The sequence below is a fragment of the Dermacentor andersoni genome, chromosome 7 (assembly GCF_023375885.2).
Source record: "Dermacentor andersoni chromosome 7, qqDerAnde1_hic_scaffold, whole genome shotgun sequence".
Taxonomy (NCBI): domain Eukaryota; kingdom Metazoa; phylum Arthropoda; class Arachnida; order Ixodida; family Ixodidae; genus Dermacentor; species Dermacentor andersoni.
In genome coordinates this window covers 127,938,180-127,959,103 of record NC_092820.1, presented here as the reverse complement: position 1 = coordinate 127,959,103, position 20,924 = coordinate 127,938,180, and the positions used below count along the sequence as shown (strand labels likewise).

General features: G+C 48.2%; 1 protein-coding gene across 1 annotated transcript in view; it reads right to left on the bottom strand.

Annotated features, from left to right (window-relative positions):
- Positions 1-17,061, bottom strand: part of LOC126534538 (uncharacterized) — a 46,106-nt gene extending 29,045 nt beyond the window's left edge. Inside the window, exons 1-8 of the mRNA XM_055072442.2 lie at positions 16,096-17,061; positions 15,150-15,211; positions 10,697-10,870; positions 7,639-7,797; positions 4,484-4,678; positions 3,742-3,969; positions 2,237-2,343; positions 420-598 (exon numbers count right to left, since the gene is read on the bottom strand). Of these exons, the coding sequence (XP_054928417.1) occupies positions 420-598; positions 2,237-2,343; positions 3,742-3,969; positions 4,484-4,678; positions 7,639-7,797; positions 10,697-10,870; positions 15,150-15,211; positions 16,096-16,151 (1,160 nt within the window). The 5' untranslated portion in view covers positions 16,152-17,061. The remainder of the gene's footprint in view (positions 1-419; positions 599-2,236; positions 2,344-3,741; positions 3,970-4,483; positions 4,679-7,638; positions 7,798-10,696; positions 10,871-15,149; positions 15,212-16,095) is intronic.
- Positions 17,062-20,924: the final 3,863 nt, after the last annotated feature.

Below are 20,924 nucleotides of genomic sequence, written 5' to 3'. Positions count from 1 at the left end.
AATGTAGTCGCGCATTCCGGCAAATAAATTGCATAAAAACAAAAAAAAAAACATTGCCGACATATTTAACTAGGTCGCTCTTAAAGTCATATTAAGTAAATGTTTTCTCTTCTTAAACGTCCTTAACCGGCTCTAGTGGTGCGCTATCTTTTTTAACGAAGGGACCTGTGTAACAGAGAATTTCGAAGGTCCCACGCCATTCGACACAAAGGCGTTTGACTGCGTCCGTGAGGGATTAAAATTGAGTAACTATTGTGCTGACTTATGGAAGCGTTTCGATAGAAATTACGTTACCCGGCAGTTATGAAAGAGGGTTGACGGGGAGAACGCGTATACAGCTCCAGGGTGCTCCCCTGCTGCTCGATCACGTCGTTTACTGTACTTTGTCGCTACTCCTCGCGCCCGAGCTGTAGTCGTACCTGATGGAGAGTACGATCTCGTGGTCCTCGCGGTAGACGAGGCTGTGCTTGCCAAGCACGACGAGCACGTCGTGGCGGCTGTACTGCTTGAAGCAGTGCGCCGCCGTCAGCACCCATCGGTGACTGATAAGGCTACCGCCGCAGAAGGCGTCGTCGGTCTTGGCGTGCTTCAGCAGAATCTGCGCTTTCAGAATCAGAATCAAATTTTATTGCTACATACGAAGTTATTACAACATGTAATATACAGGAGGAGGTCCCGGAGTCGGAGACGGAATTTGGACCTCCTGTACATGACGTATGCGAAAGGAAAAGTAGACTTGGTTAACGTAGCGACAGTAATAAATACAACTAGAAAAACAAATTAGAAAGGCTGCAATTATAGAAACAGTAGAACACGAATTAAATCAGTTAAGCAACATATGGAAACATGAACAAAATGAATAGAAAATGGGCTTCTTTAAACAGTTTCATACGTTTGGAGAGCACGTGTCAGGCACTAACCTCCGCCATCGAGTGACGGAAGTGTCAGTGTCATTATACGCTGCTCTTGGCCATAGTCACGCAGTGATTGACCAGTTATACGATTGATTAGTTTACTTATCAGTACACTGATTGATTGATTGATTGATTGATTGATTGATTGATTGATTGATTGATTGATTGATTGATTGATTGATTGATTGATTGATTGATTGTTCTTTCCATTGTGCTAAAAATGCACGTTCGCAATAAACCAGGTGAACACCGTGATATACCTTGAGTTGTCAAATCGACTACGTATACTTTCCTCCACGTGCATAGGAAGAAAAGTGTTCGTCTAAAACTAAGACCGCCGCATAACGTATCTAATCCTTGCTTATCAGCCACCGCTAGTATCCGTGTGATTCTGGTGGGAACAGAGAATTTGAGCTTGACCACCAACTGTCCCCTTTTTGCGAATGACTCGATTACCGGACAGGTGCACAACAGCAGCGACGCAGGTGCCGACACATTGGGACGCACAGTTTAAACAGAAAGCTCACAAAGCTAATACTGCACTATAGCCTACTATAGTCTACTTAACTGCTGTTGTAACACGTTGGTAGCAAAATTAGTGATAATGCGCATTCCTTTTATGATGTCGATTCATTGAGAGCACTCACGCAGCGGGACAAATTTTTGAACACGCTGTAGTTGGACAAATGGTAACAAGGTTTCGCTACCAGTTCTGCTATTGGTGACCGCGGCCCACTTTGCCCGGTAAACCGAAAACGGTAAGGACTTAACGGACAAGCTTAAACTCTTTAATGCAGGCGGACTGCCGCTCGGACCACTGACGAAGCACCAAAAGGAGTGTAATTGAAATAGAATCGTTGCATCATCCCCATCGTTCTTGCACAATAATATTGACCCTAATGGAGCAATTAGAAAATAATGCAACAATAATTCAGCAAGAACTTTCAAATAGAGGAACTGAGTTTGCCACGTCGAATCATGTGACGGGCTTTCTCCGCTAGGCTATTGTGGATTCACTGATGCAATAGATTAAACCACATTGCACCTAGAGTGGCGACGATATTACGAGTTATCCTACTCCCTTAACCCCTTCGAACGCGGTAGCAGATGCTTTTGAAAACTTGAATCGGTGACCTTCCCTCGTAATTTTCAATGAGGAATTGTCAGTAAGAACCAAAGGTAACGTGCGACGAGAACTACAGGTGCGTGACGCTTAGGCCATACGAATGTAACGAATCATTTCTTCTAAACTTCTGATGGGTCACGGACGCACCGCTAAATAAGTTAATAGTATGAGCGAGCATGAAACACGATAAGCTCACCTGCCACGGGTGCGCTCCGACTTTGGCGTCACTTCCCCTAACTATTTTAGAACCTTGGTCGTTGACGGCGTCGCCAGGCATTGACAGCAGGGGCTTGCCGCACGCACCTGCAAGGAATCGAGGACCGTTTGATGGCAAAGTGACTCGTCGGGTCAGTATTGCTTCATCGTCGGCCTGTATTACGTCCACTGCATGATGAAGGCCCCTCCCGTCGATCCCCAATTATGACTGCGCCTTATATAGGCAAGTTGAAATCCTTCTACGCGTAAAGATGTGCTAATTCATCAGGCCATCTAGACATCTGACGTCCTCGACTGCGCTTCCCTTCCCTAGGCACACATTCTATCATTCTAATTGACAACTGGTTACCTGGCCTACGCATTACACGGTCTTCCCAACCTCACCTTTTTTCCTCTTAATGTCAACTAGAAGGTCAGCTATCCCCATTTGCTTTCCAATCTACACCGCTTTCTTCATGCCTCTTAATGTTACGCCTCTAGCGACCGTCCGCCACTTCGTTGTCCCCGTCGTGGGGGTTATCGCCCCTTGCTCCGGAAATCCAGTTTGCCTCGCCGTGGGGGTCATTGCCCCCATGCTCGAACCGAAGCGGCTGTCCGACAGGGGCACCACCACTGGCGACTAGGCAAACCTGCTTTCACTCTCGAATAAAGTCAGTGGACTCTCCGTTCTCAAGCTGTCAAAACGTGTATTCCTTCCTGGTGTTAACAGCACAAAACGTACACGAGACACGAGACGAGAGGACGACACCACAAGCATTTTGCGCTGTTAACACCAGGATGGAAAACCAACAAGCCCCAAGCTACTATTCTAGGGTATTCCTTGCTTCCGCCAAACCGAGCTCCCAACATGTCCATCATATTTTTTTTTTTTCGTTCCATCTATCGCTGTGCGGTCCTTATAATCAAGATTACCCTTGGCCACATTTTGCCGTTATTTCGAGTAAGTTACCGTTATTCAGACGGAAGAGTATCGGCTGTCCATAAAAGTTTGAAATTTTGTTTCCATATAAAACGGGCCTATGACGTTACCGCGTTTGGAGCGAAGAGCGCGCGAAGCGCGATTTCTTGCGCGCAAACTGCGGGTGCGCAGTGCTGAGGTACACACTAAACACTTCCTTTTGATCGTTTATGGCACGCTACAGGCCTCTTCGATGGTCGAAACGTAACGGCTTCTCTTCAAACACTCTCAAATTGTAGTGGTAACCACATGGAATATATTTCGCATGTGTTTTCGGCACATATTGATGCCAAGCTCGGCGCCTCCTGGCGCGCCCCGACGGCAACGCCTAGAGCTCGGCCCTTTCGTGCCCGGCGGCGACTGCGTTATAATAACGGCGAAAAATAGGTTCCATGTGGCTACATTGGAAAACAGACGCCACTTGTTGCACGTTCCTGCCATGACGATCATGGCATTGTCACAGCACTGCGTAAAGCGGGCACGCCGCGGATATAGGCCGGATATACGTTCAGTGTGGCTCTGCCGACCTTGGTCAAGGCCCGCTATCCGGTCCGAGGCGGAGCTGCCGCCGTCGCTTTCGGCGGCCTCCGACGGTTGGGCCTCGTAGGTGATGTGGAAGCCCCGTCGCTCGACGTCCCGCCCGCAGCTGGCCCGAAATACCACGGTGGCTTTCCTGCCAGGCGTCAAGATCGTGTCGTTCACGCCGCCGCCTTCACCGGTGCCGCTTGGCGTTAGCACTGCCAGGTGTCGCCCGCCTGCAGGGCGTCAAGAGCGTTAAGAAGTCGGTGGGAAAAGGTGTTTACGGTTATATATATACATATTGATAGACTGCGATTAGGTATACTATAACCCGATGAACTCAAGCAGGCTAGCGGTTTATTTGTCCACAGCCCGTCTCAAAGGAGATTCCATTAGAGGTCACCATCGTCGGAGATGCAGAAATATTATCATGGAAAGGCGAGAGAATCTTGCAAGCGTTAGCTTTATGCCGTCACGTGACTTCCAGAAGGGAATCTTTACAGACTAGTTAAAGTCATTCTTAGGAAGGACAACCAACAACTGACTCACACAGCTCGGTATGCTGTTTCATTATAACGAGCTAATGCAAGTTCTGTTTTAGAGAAATAATGCACGACAATCAATTGCAACTCCACATACATTCTACCGAACATGATCGAAATCCAGTAGAAACGAACCACCACGTCTGTAGTGATTTTAGTGTAGCCCTTACGAAGAAGTGGCGCAAGAGCACGTTTGTTCCTTGCTCACCCAAGCCCTCTCCGTCGATGAACGTGATGGTGTTGTTGGCACGTGGACAGAGGTCGACGTCCTCCAGTCGGAACTTGATCACGTTTCCGTAAGGGACGGCCACCTTGACTTCGCAGTAGGCCTCGAGAGGGTAAATGCTGGGATGCATTGGACTCTTGATGACGCCCGAGAGCTCGTTGTCCTCGTAGTGGCAGGCTTCGAAAAGGTAGAAAGTAGAGGTATAAGAATATTCGAAATTTCCGATGCTAATCGGCTAGTCTGTTATCTTAGTTGTGGTCGATTCGCAAATTCACTGTCGGAAATGTGATTCAATTTCATTTATATTTACCTTGTGGGACTCTCACACCCGTGATCTTGGGACAAAGGAACGACAACACAGTAGTGCAAACAATCACAAGGGAATGTATTGCACCTTTCATAGATCAATGCCTGCTAGCCGAGTTGCTATCCCCAAAACATGCCGATGGGCGCGCGACAAATCGCGGAAGTCCACTCACCGCGACCGGATAGCGAGCGAATACGTTTGCCCCATGCTGGATCCCAACGCCTGGTCGTTCGCGCGTACCGTCACGCGAACGCTGGCGCGTTCGAACAAGCCCTCGCGAGACGGTCTCGCAGAAGCATGGATCGACGCACGCGCGGAACGTCCACGCTACTTGACGATCTCGAGCCGAAGAGGAAGCGCCTTCTCCTTTCCGCGCCCAAGTAACCGCGCCGTCAGGCGGCGTTAACAGCGCAACACTCGCGCCATTTCTCGCACTGCGTCTCAACCACACCGACCGCCGCGGGTCCCAGGCCACGCGGCGAAGCCGGATTACAGGAGACGGGAGCTATGCGGGAAAACAACGTCTCAGGGGACGCGTGAGAGTCGCGCATCCCCACATACTTAAAGACACGCAGGCATTACGTAAGGAGAGGCATTGACAAGTTTTCAATAGCTCGGAAAATTAACGAGACCGTAAAGACATATTCATTTCCTTCGCTTATGTCAAGGATAACAACGCTTGCTCGAGCCTCAAATGAAAGAGAACGTTGACGGTGAGAACTGTTCCGTATAATTTTTCTTCATGAAAGCTACAGCTGGTTTGCAGGGGGCACCAGTTTCTGGGCGAATGCATGGGACATATTGCTTGTGCTCAATAATTTTTCAGTCACTCATTATGATATGTGTCCCGGTGCGATTTTGAACCAAGAGACTTTCTCTCTCTCTCCCATTACGAATGTTTCAATTCTGGAGAGCTCATAAGCGAATTTGTTGCCTCGAGTTGGGCAAAGAGATGTGGTATGTGACCATTCTCCACCATCTTTCCATCTCTTTAAAGAAAATATTATGCCCCGTTGTAGTTTCACACTTCTCTCCTTCATCGACCTCAACACTCTATGTGCATTGGGGAAGTATTCCTTTTTTTTTTTCGTTACCGTCATTCTTATTGTGTGGCAGATAACTGGGGGATGTGCGAATATTCGAAATTTTTTGGATAACGAATCGAAGTGTCGGTTCGGTCTTCTTATCGAAGTACTATTCCTAAAGGCGAATATTTTTCGAATACTTTTCGAATATTTCGTAATATCAACTGCGCCCAAATAAACACACAATTTCAGCGAAAGTACGGTAAACTTTCTTCCCCGAGGGCGTAGCATTGAAATGAAACATGAGAACTTGCGTAGTGATGCAGGCTTGGTCACTCAGGTACAGCGATCATTCACGCGCTCTGAAGAGTCCTGTGCTTGCCAAGGGACTTGTTTGCTCCTAATGCTTCATTTCTGTTTTAATAAGCAACGCTTCACAACGTTCTATGTAATGACTGAAACTTGCTAATTTTAAGACTACTAGGATATGAACATCGTACATCGTTTTATAGTAATTGTGATAATGGCTATTCAACATTCGGTTCGTATTCGATTCGGTCTCAAAAATCACTATTCGCCCACCCTTACAGATAGCTACAATCAGTTGCATCTCATTTACAAGCTTCTCTCCTGACCAGCCATTCATTTGCATACAACATTGCATACATCATGTGCCTGTAAATAAACCATGTAATTTATGTCAATAACTAAGCCTCTTTAACGAAGGAGAACCCAATTAACCTTGTTATTTCACTGTGTTTGAGCATAAACTATTCGATATTCGATTGAATATTTTGGAGCTCATTTCTTCTCGAATATTTGCGTCTGATCTCATTGGGAAATTTCACTACTCGGACACCCCTAGCATACAAACAAACATCAGACATACGGTCACTGTTAACGTTAAGTACGAGGGTTAACTAGTGTTTGGTAAGCGACACCTCGTATAAAGGCCAGTAAAGTTAAAATTTTCGATAATTCGGTGCCTCGAAAAACAATATCGGTTGGCTGTACCTCAGGATGCATCAACTGTTCAGATTTGCGACGTGAGACCCCAAGTATCACTATCACTCAATAACTCACCACTGATTTTCAGACAGACAGGCAGACAGACAGACATCCTCTGACCCGACAATTTGGAGGACGCTTAAGCTTCGCCTTTAAGAGTCGAACGCGACAGCATTCAAAGATCCCCGACTGCTTCTCACGCTTCCCGTCAACTGCATCTTATGTAACCGTAACGCTTACCGGGAAACGCTGGCGAGCTTTCTGGTAGAAACGTGGCCTCTTGCGTGGGCCGATCTTCTGTCTCGCACTTTAACATCTAAGTCTAAGAAAATTTAACCTAAAAGGCATCTGCTGTCGAGGTTTTGTCTGGCAACATTTGTTTGTGGGCTGTCGTTCTCGAAATCCCGAGGAATAACTTTGTAAGGAATGTAAGACAAGGTGTGGGCAACGTTAGTGATAGAACTTTAGCTGCCGTATAGGATATGTACGCCAAATTTCGCTCACGGCTCGCCGACGCCGACGCCGTATGCCGACACCGGATTTTCTGCGACGCGGGGCCCTTAATCGCTATCGCATTAATAGAGAGCTTTAGAGGATGCAAGCGGCTTGCGCACGCAAGAACTAGGGGCGCCGGTACTGCGCATGCGCATACCCCTACATCTGGGTCTGCGCATGCGCAGTACCGTCGCCCCTAGTTCTGGCTTACGCAAGCCGCTTGCGTTCCCTAAACTAACACTCTCTAATACGCCGCACAAACGTATGGATGACAACCTCCCGGAAGACAAACAACAACGCACCTCCCACTTTCCTGTCATGCGGCGCTACTCCCAAGCAGGTGATGTAGGTGACGGTCATAAGGTTAGGGCTGGTCACGTAGACGACGCTGCTGGATGACTGCACCAACACCGACTCGTTGGGCCGCAGCTTGGAGGTCTTGAGCAAAACGCGTTCAGTGCCTGTTTCGATGACATGCGACACTCGTACGAAAGGCAACGTTCGTAGGAAGTTCCAATGATCGTAGAGTTTCTAACGATTACTTGAAAACTGACGCTGACGTATTAGTAGTAATAGTATTAGTGGTTCTATAGTAGTAGAAGCAGTATAGTAGTAGCAATGTAGTGTTCTTTGGTATTTTTTACAAATTTTTTCGACATTGCAGGGTAGTGTACAAATGATGTCCGAGAAGATGATACTTCAATGGAACTCCTTCTTATTCAATACAAGAAACGTGCGACATCATTAGCGTACAAGCAGTTGCAGTTACAATTATGTTTACAGCAGCAATAGGTAACAGATAAGTGTAGCGAGAATAGTTTACAGGGAATAGCAATGCATTAAAATGTACGAACTCTATATCTTATATTTTGTTGAAAGAGAATGTCCTGGGAGCCCTTGGGCCCTGGCGGCATCTTCGGCCTGCTGGAGTGCTTTAAGTTGGTCTTCCGGTGCACATTTGAGCAACGCGGTCTCCCACTGCTTTCAGGTCTTGTGTATATTATTCTGTGTGGGTGTCCGAGGACAAGCCCAACCGTATGTTGTAGGTCGGCCTTTTCTTGACAGAACCTACGTCTATCCGTGTAAAGGTCCGGGTAGTAGCGGTGGTAGGCCACCGAGTTCGGATATGTACCTGTTTGTAAGAGGCGCCATGCCGTCAATTGCCGTCTACTCAGCGAGGAGTGTGCCGGGCGGAAATGGGTTTTTCCCAATTAATAGTGTTTGGGGATCTCGTTAAAGCTGGTCATGCGATCGCTCCCCCTTCCCAGTATTTGCATCTCACCTGCTTGGTCCGTCAGTTCTCGAGCCAGGTTGTGCGCTATTTCGTTCCCGGGAAGGGAGAAGTGTGCGGGTGCCCATGTAATGTAAACGCCTCGATCTTCACGAAAGTTGATTAATATTCTCAGCCCTTCCGGCGAGATTATTCCTTTGGCACAGTTCTTCACGGCTATCTTGGAGTCGCTGACTACGATGTTAGCCTCCGTAAAGGCTATTGGCAGTGCTAAGGCAGCCTCCTACGCCACCTCCTCTGTGCCTGTTTTTACAGTGCCACTAACCCTAGAGTCACCCTCTAGACTCGTAGCAACGATCGACATACTCTGCCTATTTGCATGCTCCACCGCGTCCACATAGACCACGTCCCTAGCATTACGGAATCTATTGTGGAGAGCACTCGCTCTTGCGATTCTTCTATCTTCGTGAAACTCCGGGTGCATGTTTCTGGGGATCGGGGCTATTGAGAGATGTACCCTTACTTTCCTCGGATTGTCTCTCCACAGTCCATGCTGTGCTTCGTAGGTTATTCCGGTGTCGTCTAAGATGGGTCAAGTCTTTTTTGAAGAGCCCTGACATGTTCGAGCGAGAAGAAGAGGAACTGAGGGGCCCGATTTCGATTAGCCGCAACCACATGAAGCCAACAGATAATAAAGCCAAGAAAATCATAGGGGAAGTTATTTGTAGTTTTCAATTGAAGCGTAAGAATGATCAGCTACAGGGAAATGACAGTGGACGAAAAAAAGAAATAAAACTTGCCGTCGGTGTGCGCCGAACCCACACCATCCGCATTACTCGTGCATTGCACTACCAGTTGAGCTACGGTGGCGACCACACCCTTGCGTATTTATGTGCACAAGAACTCTGGGAGCGTTAGCCAGCACCACTCGAGGCCCTGGCGGCGGTCATGTTCGGGACGCATCCGGCGAGTGACACTGCACTGTGATGGTTAGGGTCGAGCATGAAATAGATGGTAGCTGGCCCATGCCGTCGTACAACTTATCCACGCTGAGGACGTTGCTGAAGGGAGAGACTTGTTCTCATCGAGAACGAGGAATATGAGATTTATTTATAGTATTTACATGGGGATAACTTTACAGTTCATCAGTCTAACATGACTGAAAGAGGAATGCACCCTGAGGAGCCGCCAACGGCTCCTTAAATGCACTCTGTCCTCCCTAGATCCCTAGGTGAGGGAGAACGGCCGTTCAACCGTCGACCAATTCGGAGCGTCCAAAGTCATCGTAGCCGACCCGCCTTTGAGGGGGAGGGTTTACACACTCACTTCCGCACAAGTTTCACTGACCGCAACGAGGCGAGAGGGTTTTCGCAGACACGGGTCTTGCCCCGAGCAGGCGCCTCTTCATCCCAGTGTTGAACCTGCAGACGATGGCCATTGACTGACTACATTTAAGCTGCGTGAGACGGCCGCAAGACATCTTCTCCCAGGAGTTCCACCGCTTCAAACACGCCGTGACGGTGAATCCACTAACAATACATGGTCCGCCGACCTCGTTTATTCATGTCGGCGCCGAGGGGGTGTTGACGCGGCACATCGTCGTCCCTACAAAGCGAGTGCGGTAGGTGCGGAAGGGTTCCAATGTCGCTTCTGGGATGCTCGCCAGCTCTGCAGCTGCAGCTGGCTGGAAAATTTTGTAGGTCGGTACTCTTGCAGGCCGTTTGTAACAGCACCTGTCCATGTCATTGATGTCTCTGCTAGGCTTATAGTCCAGGCAGTTTAATAAGCACACACACACACACACACACATATATACACACACCCCTTGCAAAGAGCATGAAATGCACGTCCTGCATTATTAGGGTGATTGTCATTGAAACGTGACCATTCGCGAGGAGGCGTGCGATTCCGCTGTCAAGGAAAACAAGTCGAGAAGTAACTCATTTAGAGATTAGACTTACATGCAAGGAAAAGAATGTATAATGCACCTGTGAGACAAAATAATGCTAACATACACTAGTTAACGGCTCAAGAGCAGCGTCTCAGGGTGCGGGATGTAAGTGATCAATAAGCGCTGACGCGGCTTCCGTGTTCGGGACCGCAGCGAAAGGTGGCGCGCAAATACGAACCGTTCTTGGGCAGACGTTCCTTGACGATGAGAAGGGAATCGTCGACGGCGACGTTTTTCAGCTGGCGGTCGTCGTACTTTGCGTACACGCTGAACACCGAGTGCGGGTCGGTGTAAATCCACGACGCGAACGAGTACAACTCCTGCGGAACTTCGCTGGCCGCCGGTGTGCATGCTGTTCGATATGCAAGGATCACGTGAAGGGTGCTCAGTGTAAGTTCAGTTAAAAGTACACCAAAGAGAAAAAATATATATAGAATGGCCCTTCTACAATATCGAATCCCACTTGTGCAATTGCGAAAGCTTTGTTCTTACCGCGAGAACAAGCTTGGTAGGCGGGAAAAGGTGCAAGGAGGAAAGAAGGATGACAGCGCCGCGGCCTTTACCTTCCTGGATGATGATGATGATGATAGCAACTTTATTGTACCGCCGGATAAGGAGGCCCCTACTCCCCGTCCCCGGCACACAGGCCTTGGGGACGGGGGCCGGAACCTCCGCGATTAGAAGGAAGCAAAGAGGTCTTGACTCTTCGCGGCTTCTTCCGCCAGGCGGATGGCGTGTTGCTGTGGAGTAGGGTCCTCGCTCCGCAGCAGGGCTTCCCAGGCCTCTCTACAATTTATGTTTGCTTTAGCCCCTGGTGAGCTAGCGCATTCCCAGATTATGTGATCGAGGGTCCCTCTCGCCCCACAGTGTTTGCACTCATCGTTTTCTCTATCATGCATAACATGGTATGCCCAGACCGGGTTTACGAAGTTCCCAGCTTGCAGGCGCCGCCATGCGACTGCCTCTCTATTGTTTAGACTTTTATCCGGTGGTGGCACCAGTCTCCTGCGTAGCCGATAATTTTCGACAATCTCCGTATAGTTTTGCAGACGCTCGTCCATGTTCCGGCAGTCGGGCGGTTCCACAGCCACCCGGAAGTAGAGAGCTCGGGCTAACTCGTGGGCCGCCTCGTTGCCAGGAACGGACGTGTGTGCAGGGGTCCAAATTAGGCTAATTTTTCTGTTCAGCCGTCTACTAGCCAGAACCCTTGCCGCTTCCGGCGAGACTCTGCCCTTTCCAAAATTCCAGATAGCCGTTTTGCTATCGCTAATTATGAAATTTGCTTCCGTTCCCACGCAAGCGAGCGCTATCGCAACTTCTTCAGCCGTTTCCGAGTTGCGGCTTCTAATGGTGGCGGCCGATACGGGGGCACCTCGGCCGTCGACCACCGAGGCTGGACTATCTCACCATGAAATCACAGAGTTTCGTGGTATGCGCTAGGGCCTTTGGGGTGCATATCAGCAGATATCCACCCCAAACAGCGTAAACTTCTTTTAGAGTGTACACTCTAAGGAAAGTTTACACCCTTTGGAGTGCCCCTTCTGCCACACAACGATAATCGTCATCTGCCTTGATGCGTTTCCGTTCTTAAAAACGCCGCGCCCGCTACTTTCCTGTCGGCAATGCTATGCCATGCTGATAATGCGCGTGCCGTTCGTTCCTGGGAAGTACCGGGCTCGCAGCGTTAAAGAAAGGAAATGCGGACAAGACAGATGACGTCTATTGTTGTGTGGCAGAAGGGGCACTCCAAAGGGTGTAAACTTTTCTTAGAGTGTAGGCTTGGGCAAATGTTACCAAAATCAATCACAACACGACGTGCTGGTACTAGAACTTCAAGACGGCGCTGCAACCCATCTTTCGTTTTTTGCGTGTTTTCTGGCTTGCCAAGCATCTCCTCACGCTTAGAGTGACCTTTTTTTTTTTGTCAACGGTAGTTCGTGCGTAGTGTCCCTTGAGAGAATCCGGCAGGGATAATACACAAGGGGTGCGTTACTTGGAAAAAGATATTTATATATATATATACGACGCAACAGGAAAAGCTATGCGTAAACACCACCACCCCCTTTTCTTCCCTGTTTCTGTAAGCAAAATTAAGTCATTTTGGTCAGAAGTGAACGATAAAAGAAGATTTGGAGTAACTATATGGATTCTTCATGACGACAAAAAAATAAAAAGACGACAAAGAAAAGCAAGAAGGGATGTACACGTATATATTTAAAACACTCTTGTGTATCAACAATTCTTCACACGCAGTATAAAGCAGGAGGCACAACGACCATTCAGGGCAAGGAGGTTAAAGAAAAACTGCAGCTTTGTTTTTTTTATTCTTCGACCTCCTTGATTCAGGATGCACGGGGCGCGACGGGACGTGCATCCGAGCGAGCGAACGGCGCGTGCACGCTCCACCCAGTTCCAGCGCCTGCACACTGCAAGACAATTTACACCCCTAAAAGTGAAAAAGGGGGTAAATGTGTCTATAACTCCCACCCTTAGGGTGTGATTTGTGTAACGGACACCCTAAGGGTGTGAGTTATCGACACATTTACACCCTTTTTCTTTTTTACACCCTTTTTCTCACAGTGCAGCTTGTGCATGTATACGCTCGGGAGATTCCATATTCCTCATCGAGAAACCCAAGAGAAAGAACTCTGAGCAACGCTGCTTCTCCTTGCGCGGATACCGTCGATGAGAAGTACGCCTTTGCGAGCGCTCTGCAACGGCACGTTGTATATACGCCGCGACCGACGACGCTTGCGATCCAGCCCGAGCTCGTCGAAGAGCGCTTACATTTTGCCGGCATGATTGATGCACTGCATACGCTTATGTCCATGTCCTGGATTGGGAAGAAGTGGGGATAAGAGTTAATGGAGAATACCTTAGTAATTTGCGATTCGCGGATGATATTCCCTTGCTTAGTAACTCAGGGGACCAATTGCAATGCGTGCTCACTGACCTGGAGAGGCAAAGCCGAATTAGTAATTTGCGATTCGCTGATGATATTCCCTTGCTTAGTAACTCAGGGGACCAGTTGCAACGCGTGCTCACTGACCTGGAGAGGCAAAGCAGAAGGGTGGGTCTAAAAAATAATCTGCAGAAAGCTAAAGTCATGTTTAACAGTCTCGGAAGAGAACAGCAGTTTACGATAGGTAGCGAGGCACTGGAAGTGGTAAGGGTATACATCTACTTAGGGCAGGTAGTGACGGCGGATCCGGATCATGAGACTGAAATAATCAGAAGAATAAGAATGGGCTGGGGTGCGTTTGGCAGGCATTCTTAGATCATGAAGAACAGGTTGGCATTATCCCTCAAGATAAAAGTGTATAACAGCTGTGTCTTACCAGTACTCACGTACGGGGCAGAAACCTGGAGGCTCACGAAAAGGGTTCTACTTAAATTGAGGACGACGCAACGAGCTATGAAAAGAATGGTGGGTGTAACGTTAAAGGATAAGAAAAGGGCAGATTGGGTGAGGGAACAAACGCGAGGTAATGGCATCTTAGTTGAAATCAAGAAAAGGAAATGGGCATGGGCAGGGCATGTAATGAGCAGGGAAGATAACCGATGGTCATTAAGGGTTACGGACTGGATTCCAAGGGAAGGGAAGCGTTGAAGGGGGCGGCAGAAAGTTAGGTGGGCGGATGAGATAAAGAAGTTTGCAGGGACAACATGGCCACAATTAGTACATGACCGGGGTAGTTGAAGAAGTATGGGAGAGGCCTTGGCGCTGCAGTAGGCGTAACCAGGATGATGATGACTCTTATGTCGCCCGTAATTAAATACGATTGGTTTACTCGACGCCGTCGGTGCGAAGGGCAAACGTGCAAGCCAAGCGAGCAGCCTCGGTCACATGGTCGGTGTGTACTGTCATACCTGTGAAATGCCCTCACATCGCGGCTCCCGATCTCGCCACTATGAACTAGTAGTACTAGACTAGGCACCCCACTGTGGAACAGGCACACGTTCGAGGTAACTTTACTGGATTGGTAAGTATACCCGACGACAACTCTCCGTGGCAGCACAGCGAAATCTACGCGCACGTGCTCGCACGTGCACAGCTTCTGCTCTTGTGTGGTTACTACAACAAATATGTAGTGCCGACGTTTTGCTGACGGTTCACAGGTCCATGAAAACCAAGAGAGTGGCTTGTGGGCTAGTTGGTACGTGGTTATGCTAGGAGAATGCCAGCAAATTTGGAAAGGGGGGGGGGAGGGAATCAAGAGGCCGACAAGGACAAAGCAACAGGAAGGTGGCTGACCGCATTCCTGTCGTTTTGCCTATGTCTGCTTCTCGATTTTCCCCATTTTCAAGTTTGCAGGCATTCTCCTGCCAAGAAAACCAGACGTGGACACCAGAAAGCCAAGGCTAGGTACAGGAAGTAAAGGAAATACGTTTCCTAAACAAGCTTTTTCTTTGTTATGAAATAAATTTTCAACAAAAAAAATAGGGATCAGCACGCGTTCAGATGCGCAGTACAGAAATGCGTACTTCGGCTCGATAGCTTTAGCTGCGCTCCCACAGAAAGCTGCCGCCGGGTGCGTTTCCTGTCAGAAACGAATTATGGCCCGCATTAATCCAGTAGTTTGCATCAACTGTGGTCACCAAAGTGTTTGGTACGAGTACGTTTCACTTACCTGCAAACCGCTTCTGACGCCGATTGCCGCCGTGCTGGGCAGACGACGACACGCCTTGACTTCTGAGAAGGAAAACAAAAAAGGAAGAAAAAAATATATATCATAAGCGAATACGTAGATGCCAAAGTTTTGCTTGATCCATAACTTCTTCCGCAAATACTTTTGAGTTATCATCCGGCCAGGAAACAGACAGTGCACCCCTGGAAAGCATACAGGAAATTAACCGTTCTCTTTAATTGAAATTAGAAAAAGAAATTGTCGCAGTTTCACCCGACGGGCGAAACATTTGACAACGACACCAGTGTCGGTTTTCATGTTCCGCTCAGCCTTACCCACGCTCTCCCTCACACCCGCCCACGCGACAGCGGATTACACAGCGTCCGAGATCGGCCCAAATTTGGTTACACTATCTTCTGTATTTACGTTTACATTGCCTCAGGGATCGGCCTATTTTACTCAGAAATAAACCGACCGAACAGACGCGTCATGCCACGGGATGAAAAAAAAAGACGAAGATTCACTTGAATAAAGGAATTAAGCGCACAAAAGAACAATGACAATTCGCTCCAAGGAGTTACTTCTTTTCATAAATTTGCTGAAGCATTGCTTTCTGTTTCATTGCATAGTTTCGTTGAGAAGAAAGCCGGTCAACATCTGAAGCGGTAGATGGCTTTACAAGTATGCATGGTAGCATCCGTCGGAGAGCCAGTGACAACAGTCGTAAGTCCTCTCACACAACTACAAAAAACCACACCCACAAAGAAGAAAAAGACGCGATACGTTGTCCAGGTTTAGTGCAACACAGTCGATCAATTGCAGCCTGCTCTCTCAGATTGCGAGGCAGTCGAGTGTGCCGTTGTAATTTCGTTCGGTGCCCGCGTACATATTTTATCCTCCCCCCTCCCCCCAAAGAAAAGAAAACGAAAAAAAATATCACTGTACTCACATCAAAAGATTCGTAATCCACGCCGTGGTCAACAACGCTCGCCAGATGAAAGTCATTGCGCACAGCCGTAATGTCTGCTCACAAACACAAGCAAGGACTGTCTTCGATCACGATGGATCAGCCGCACCGAGGCACCAGACACACCGGGCCTTATTTGCGCGCTTCGGTGTCGAGACAAGTCCACGAGCTTCTAATCGCCCAGCGAACATCACCGAATGCACCCGCGCTGTGTTCGCTTGCGTATAGCTGAAGCTTCCGAGGTTATTCACCCCGAGGCGTAGCCTTTCATCCCGCAAATCCTGTAGGGCGACTTCACGTGCGCTGCGGGCACTGATGAAAAAACAAACAGAGCGTTGGCAATATCCGCAGCGACGCTTCAAGAGCACGCCGGTAACCAGTACCAATTATCACTTCGATGAGGAGCGCCGAAGGCGTTCGACCCCGTCCTGACGAGCGTTCAATCACAACAGCAGTACCAGTGCAGTTAATGGCACAAAATTTTACATGCCCCCTCCATCGAAAGCTCCAAGCTGCATCGAGCATGGAGAGGTGAAGATAATTTCACTGAAAGTTAACTTGTTACGAATCGAAATGCGGGATTATCCATCTACGGTTGACAAAAAAATGTTCTGAGACGCAATACTCGTAGTGTAACTAACATCACTAATCAGTAAACGCGCGCGCGTTGTCGTTCAGCAGGCGGTTCTTCGTTAGCACATGTTACTCGAGTACTGTTACCGCACGACGCGACTCGGAAGCACCACCTGGCATGGACGTTCTCGTGGACATTGAACCCCACGTGATGATCGGGTCTCCAAGCCTCAGTATCACTCGCACAATGCCTCCGAGGAAGGCATGCGCAGTCACAACACAACCACTGGCATCGCCGTTGCAGGGACTCTTGCGCTGTTAAAGTAAATCCCGACGAGCATGCCACTTGCTCGGACAAGAAGGCGGAAAGATGCGTGTCGAAGCGCCCGATAATCGGCCGTCGTGTTTGTGATTGCGTTCTGGCGCGAAACGCCCATTGGGGGTCCGACTGTTTTCTCCTTGAGTCGTCGCGACTCTCGGCAGAGGCTTTGTCCTTGCTAAACCAGTTTCCCTATGTGCGTCCGACGCTAGAGTTCACCGTCGGCACGTGGCCGCTGTGAAGGCACAGCGCGAGACGGCTAAAAGACGAGAAAAAGAAAACGTGATTTAGCGCTCGCGCGGCTGATGACATTCCGCGTCTCGTCAGAATGCTTTGCGTTATGAGGAAGCTTTGGAGTGGTCAATCTTCCTGCGGTGCACCGAAGAGAGGGGGAGGGGCCGCGACACCTCCCCCTCTCCGTCAGCGATCAGCTGCCTGTACCTCCCCGCCTTCCTCGTACTTGTCGCACGGCGCACATGTTTAATCGAATTTCTCGATCGCGATCGGCTTCTTTGCTCAATCTGATGAGAAAGAGAGCCAATCGCGGTCGAGAATTTCGATCCAGATCGCGATCGGTCGCCATCGAAATTGGACGTGTGACACCGGCATAAGGTTGTCTTATCGTAATGAGCATGCAGAGACGTGCGCGTGCATAATACCTCTTCAAATCATAATATAATTTTTTCGACAGAAATACAGTAGAGTTCAAGTGATCCTTTACATTTCGGAATTTTCGTTTTTAAGGAGGAACTCAGCTCAACCCCCCATCCCCCGGGCAGGTCAACTCTAGCACGGCAGTACCCATTCGCCAAGCGCTGGAAGTGATTTTATTACCAGTAGTGCCTATTCGGGGCAATTCAAACTCTCCATTTCTTCGAATTATGATCCAGTCGCGATCAGTGGCGTAGCCAGAAATTTTGTTCGGGGGAGGGGGGCTCACGTTGCAGCTCGGCTTCCTCCTTATAGAATTTGTAGAAGGATCAAATATATGAATCATAACTGCACTGCCATTGCCAAAGATGCTGCACACGAACTCTTAAACGCTACGCACTGTCACGACAAGTAAAATATGTATTTCTTTTATTAAAAAAATTTACTCGTATGTCTCAAAAATTCTGCCCGATATAACTGATATCAATGCTTCCATGTTTTTTGTCTACTTAATAAATAAATAAAATATCACACGAACTCTAGAACTATATCAGTTCGAAACCAGGAAAGCAGTGCATGCCGCTCATATGAAAAATGTAAGGGCTGTGAAATAAACAAGTTGAGGACAAATATGTTAATCAAACTTTGTCATTCAAGAGCTTTGTTTACATTTTTGTGCATATGCCACGACCAGGGAAAAAATCTCAATTACTCTGTCTTGTGTCCCAATATTTTGCGCAGGAGCAGCTGTCACCGGTCGTGTATTGTGAGTAATTGCACCGAAATTATAGTTGCAACAGAGAGCACATATAAAAACCAGGAGTTCTGCAATATATACGAAGGCGAGTTAAAAGAAAGTGAGCCACTGTGAATGTATGACAAACGGGTACTTTATTTAAAGGTAGTCCCCATGAGGATTTAGACATTTGTCCCACTGACTAACGAGTCGCGTGATTCCCGTCTCATAAAACTCCTTTGGTTGCTGCTTCAAAATGTCTGTCACTGATTCGGATCAGATGAGTCAAGGCAGTGCCGAACCTCGCTGTCTTCTGGTGGTGGTTGAAAATCTTGGGCATCCACAGCACACAAGAGCCGATAACTGAGATGTTCATGAATTATGGTGTGAACTGAACCATGACTGATGTTCACACGCTCTGCCAGTTCATCGATAGTTATCCTCCGTTCTTATCTAATCAGTTCATCAACCTTTGTAAATCCGTTGAGGGTGAATGCACGGTGGCTTTGGCCTGGTCTTGGATTGTCTTTGCAACTTTCACGTCCTTCTTTGAACCGTTTGCTCCAACGCTTTACAATGGCCAGTGAAATGAAACGTTCAACGTACACGGCAGCCGTACGGCCACTAATCCCCTTTTGGGAAACACCTTCAGCTGTCAAAAACCTCACGACACCACGCTGTTCAATTTTTGGAGCGTCCATTATGTCACGCAGCCATGTTCAACCCAGTGTATGAGAGCATTAAAGAACATTTATCCTCACACCTACGTGTCACTTTTTTTTTTAATGAGAGAAGCCTGTGTGCTACGCGTATGCGTCGCATATAATGAACCAAACAATTATTGCACGGGGTGGGTTGGCTCACTTTCATTTCACCCGCCCTCGTGCATTAGAAATGCGAAGATGCAGCTTGTTAAATTGCAAAAAAGCGTCACTGGAAACAAAGTTCGCTGCAATAATATAATAAGAGCATCCGGCAACTGAAGCGCCCCGCGGCCCATTACTTTCCGCAAAAGAAGTTACAAAATCGAACTTTCACCATGCGACAATTCTCTGTGCCGCAACAATGTCCTTTTTTCTTTCTGTCTGTGAGGCCGGGGCACCGGTATGGAAAAATGCAAAGGAAAGCATGTTGGCCACAATCGAATGCCTAGTTTAGGCACCTAATGTGTCTACCGAAGAAATATCGAAGAAAACGTGAGACGCTTGGTTCACAGAGAACCATACGCATACTGGCAGGTATCCTAAATCGGCGAGATAAGACTTTCCGGAGAAGTTGCGCTCAAGCAAACGTGTTGCTATCCGTCGAGACCTCACAGTGATGGCGGCGAGCGACCATTGCTTCTTTTTCTCGTCTGCTAGCCAGAAGGCGCGAAAGCTCTGCTAGGCTAAAATCTACTCGGCCAGAGAAAAACGAACGCGCACCGAAGTGCGCCGCATGGTGTAGGGGGCAACACGAGAAAAACGCATGCGGTCTGGCTGGCTCTGGCAGCCCGCGGGCAGCGAGAACAAGAAAATTGAAGAGGCTCAATCTGTCCTCGCCAATAAACTTCAAAGTAGAAAAAATAAATAAGAACGTAGCTACCTTTGCTGGCTTTAGTGTCTTGACGTGGATTTGTTGGCGCAGGTGACAAAAATGTTGATATTCTTTCCTGTGACATGGCGGCACAAATGAACCATCACAAAGCTTCGTCTCATCGGACCTTGCTGCGTGCTTTGTCAACTTGTCTGATAGTCTGTTGATTTGGCTTGTCTCGTTGTGTGGTCCTATGTACGACTTTATAAAAGTTAATGCGCCTTCGGCGTCAAATGTTAATAACATTAAACCCACAGAGTTCCGGAATTGATAATCTAAAGCACGACTTTGGAAATGTCAATGCACCTTTCTCTTCAAAAGTTCATCAGAACTATATACCCATAAAGTTTCGGAATTCAAATCCATGCGCTCCGTAGATTCCGCGGCCTCCGCGAGATGCCGCGACGAGCCCACTCGCCATCAAAACGCCTTTAAAACTTTGTGTTGTATGGGGCTCCTTGTGTTATGTGACTCCCGGTGCATGGGCGCTGCCGCGAAATCCAGGCCGAGTTTGCAATGTTCGCGCTAAAATGTTGTTTCGAGCGTGAAAAATACATTCTAGACAAAATCCAGAATGATTCCCGGCACCGGGGGTTGTTTTAGTCGGCGGTGCATGACAGCACGACAAATTTTCGGGGTGTGGGTGCGGGCTGAAGCCCCATAAGCCCCCCCCCCCCCCCCCCCTGGCTACGCAGCTGGTCGCGATTAATTGGTATATATATATCTATGAGCATGTGTGATTGAGTGCGCGCTATACTGGTCGCCGGTCTACGAGGGCCGCCCTCCACTGAAGCGCTGCTTAGCTCCCACCTCCTTTGCCATTGTTTTTCAGTGCAGGAGATGAAAAAGAAACAAACAAACGAGAAAGCTGCATAGTTTGGATTTCAAAAACAAAATAAAAACTATTTTTGAGCACAAATATATGCTATTTCTGAAGTGTCGTATTTAGATTACTGT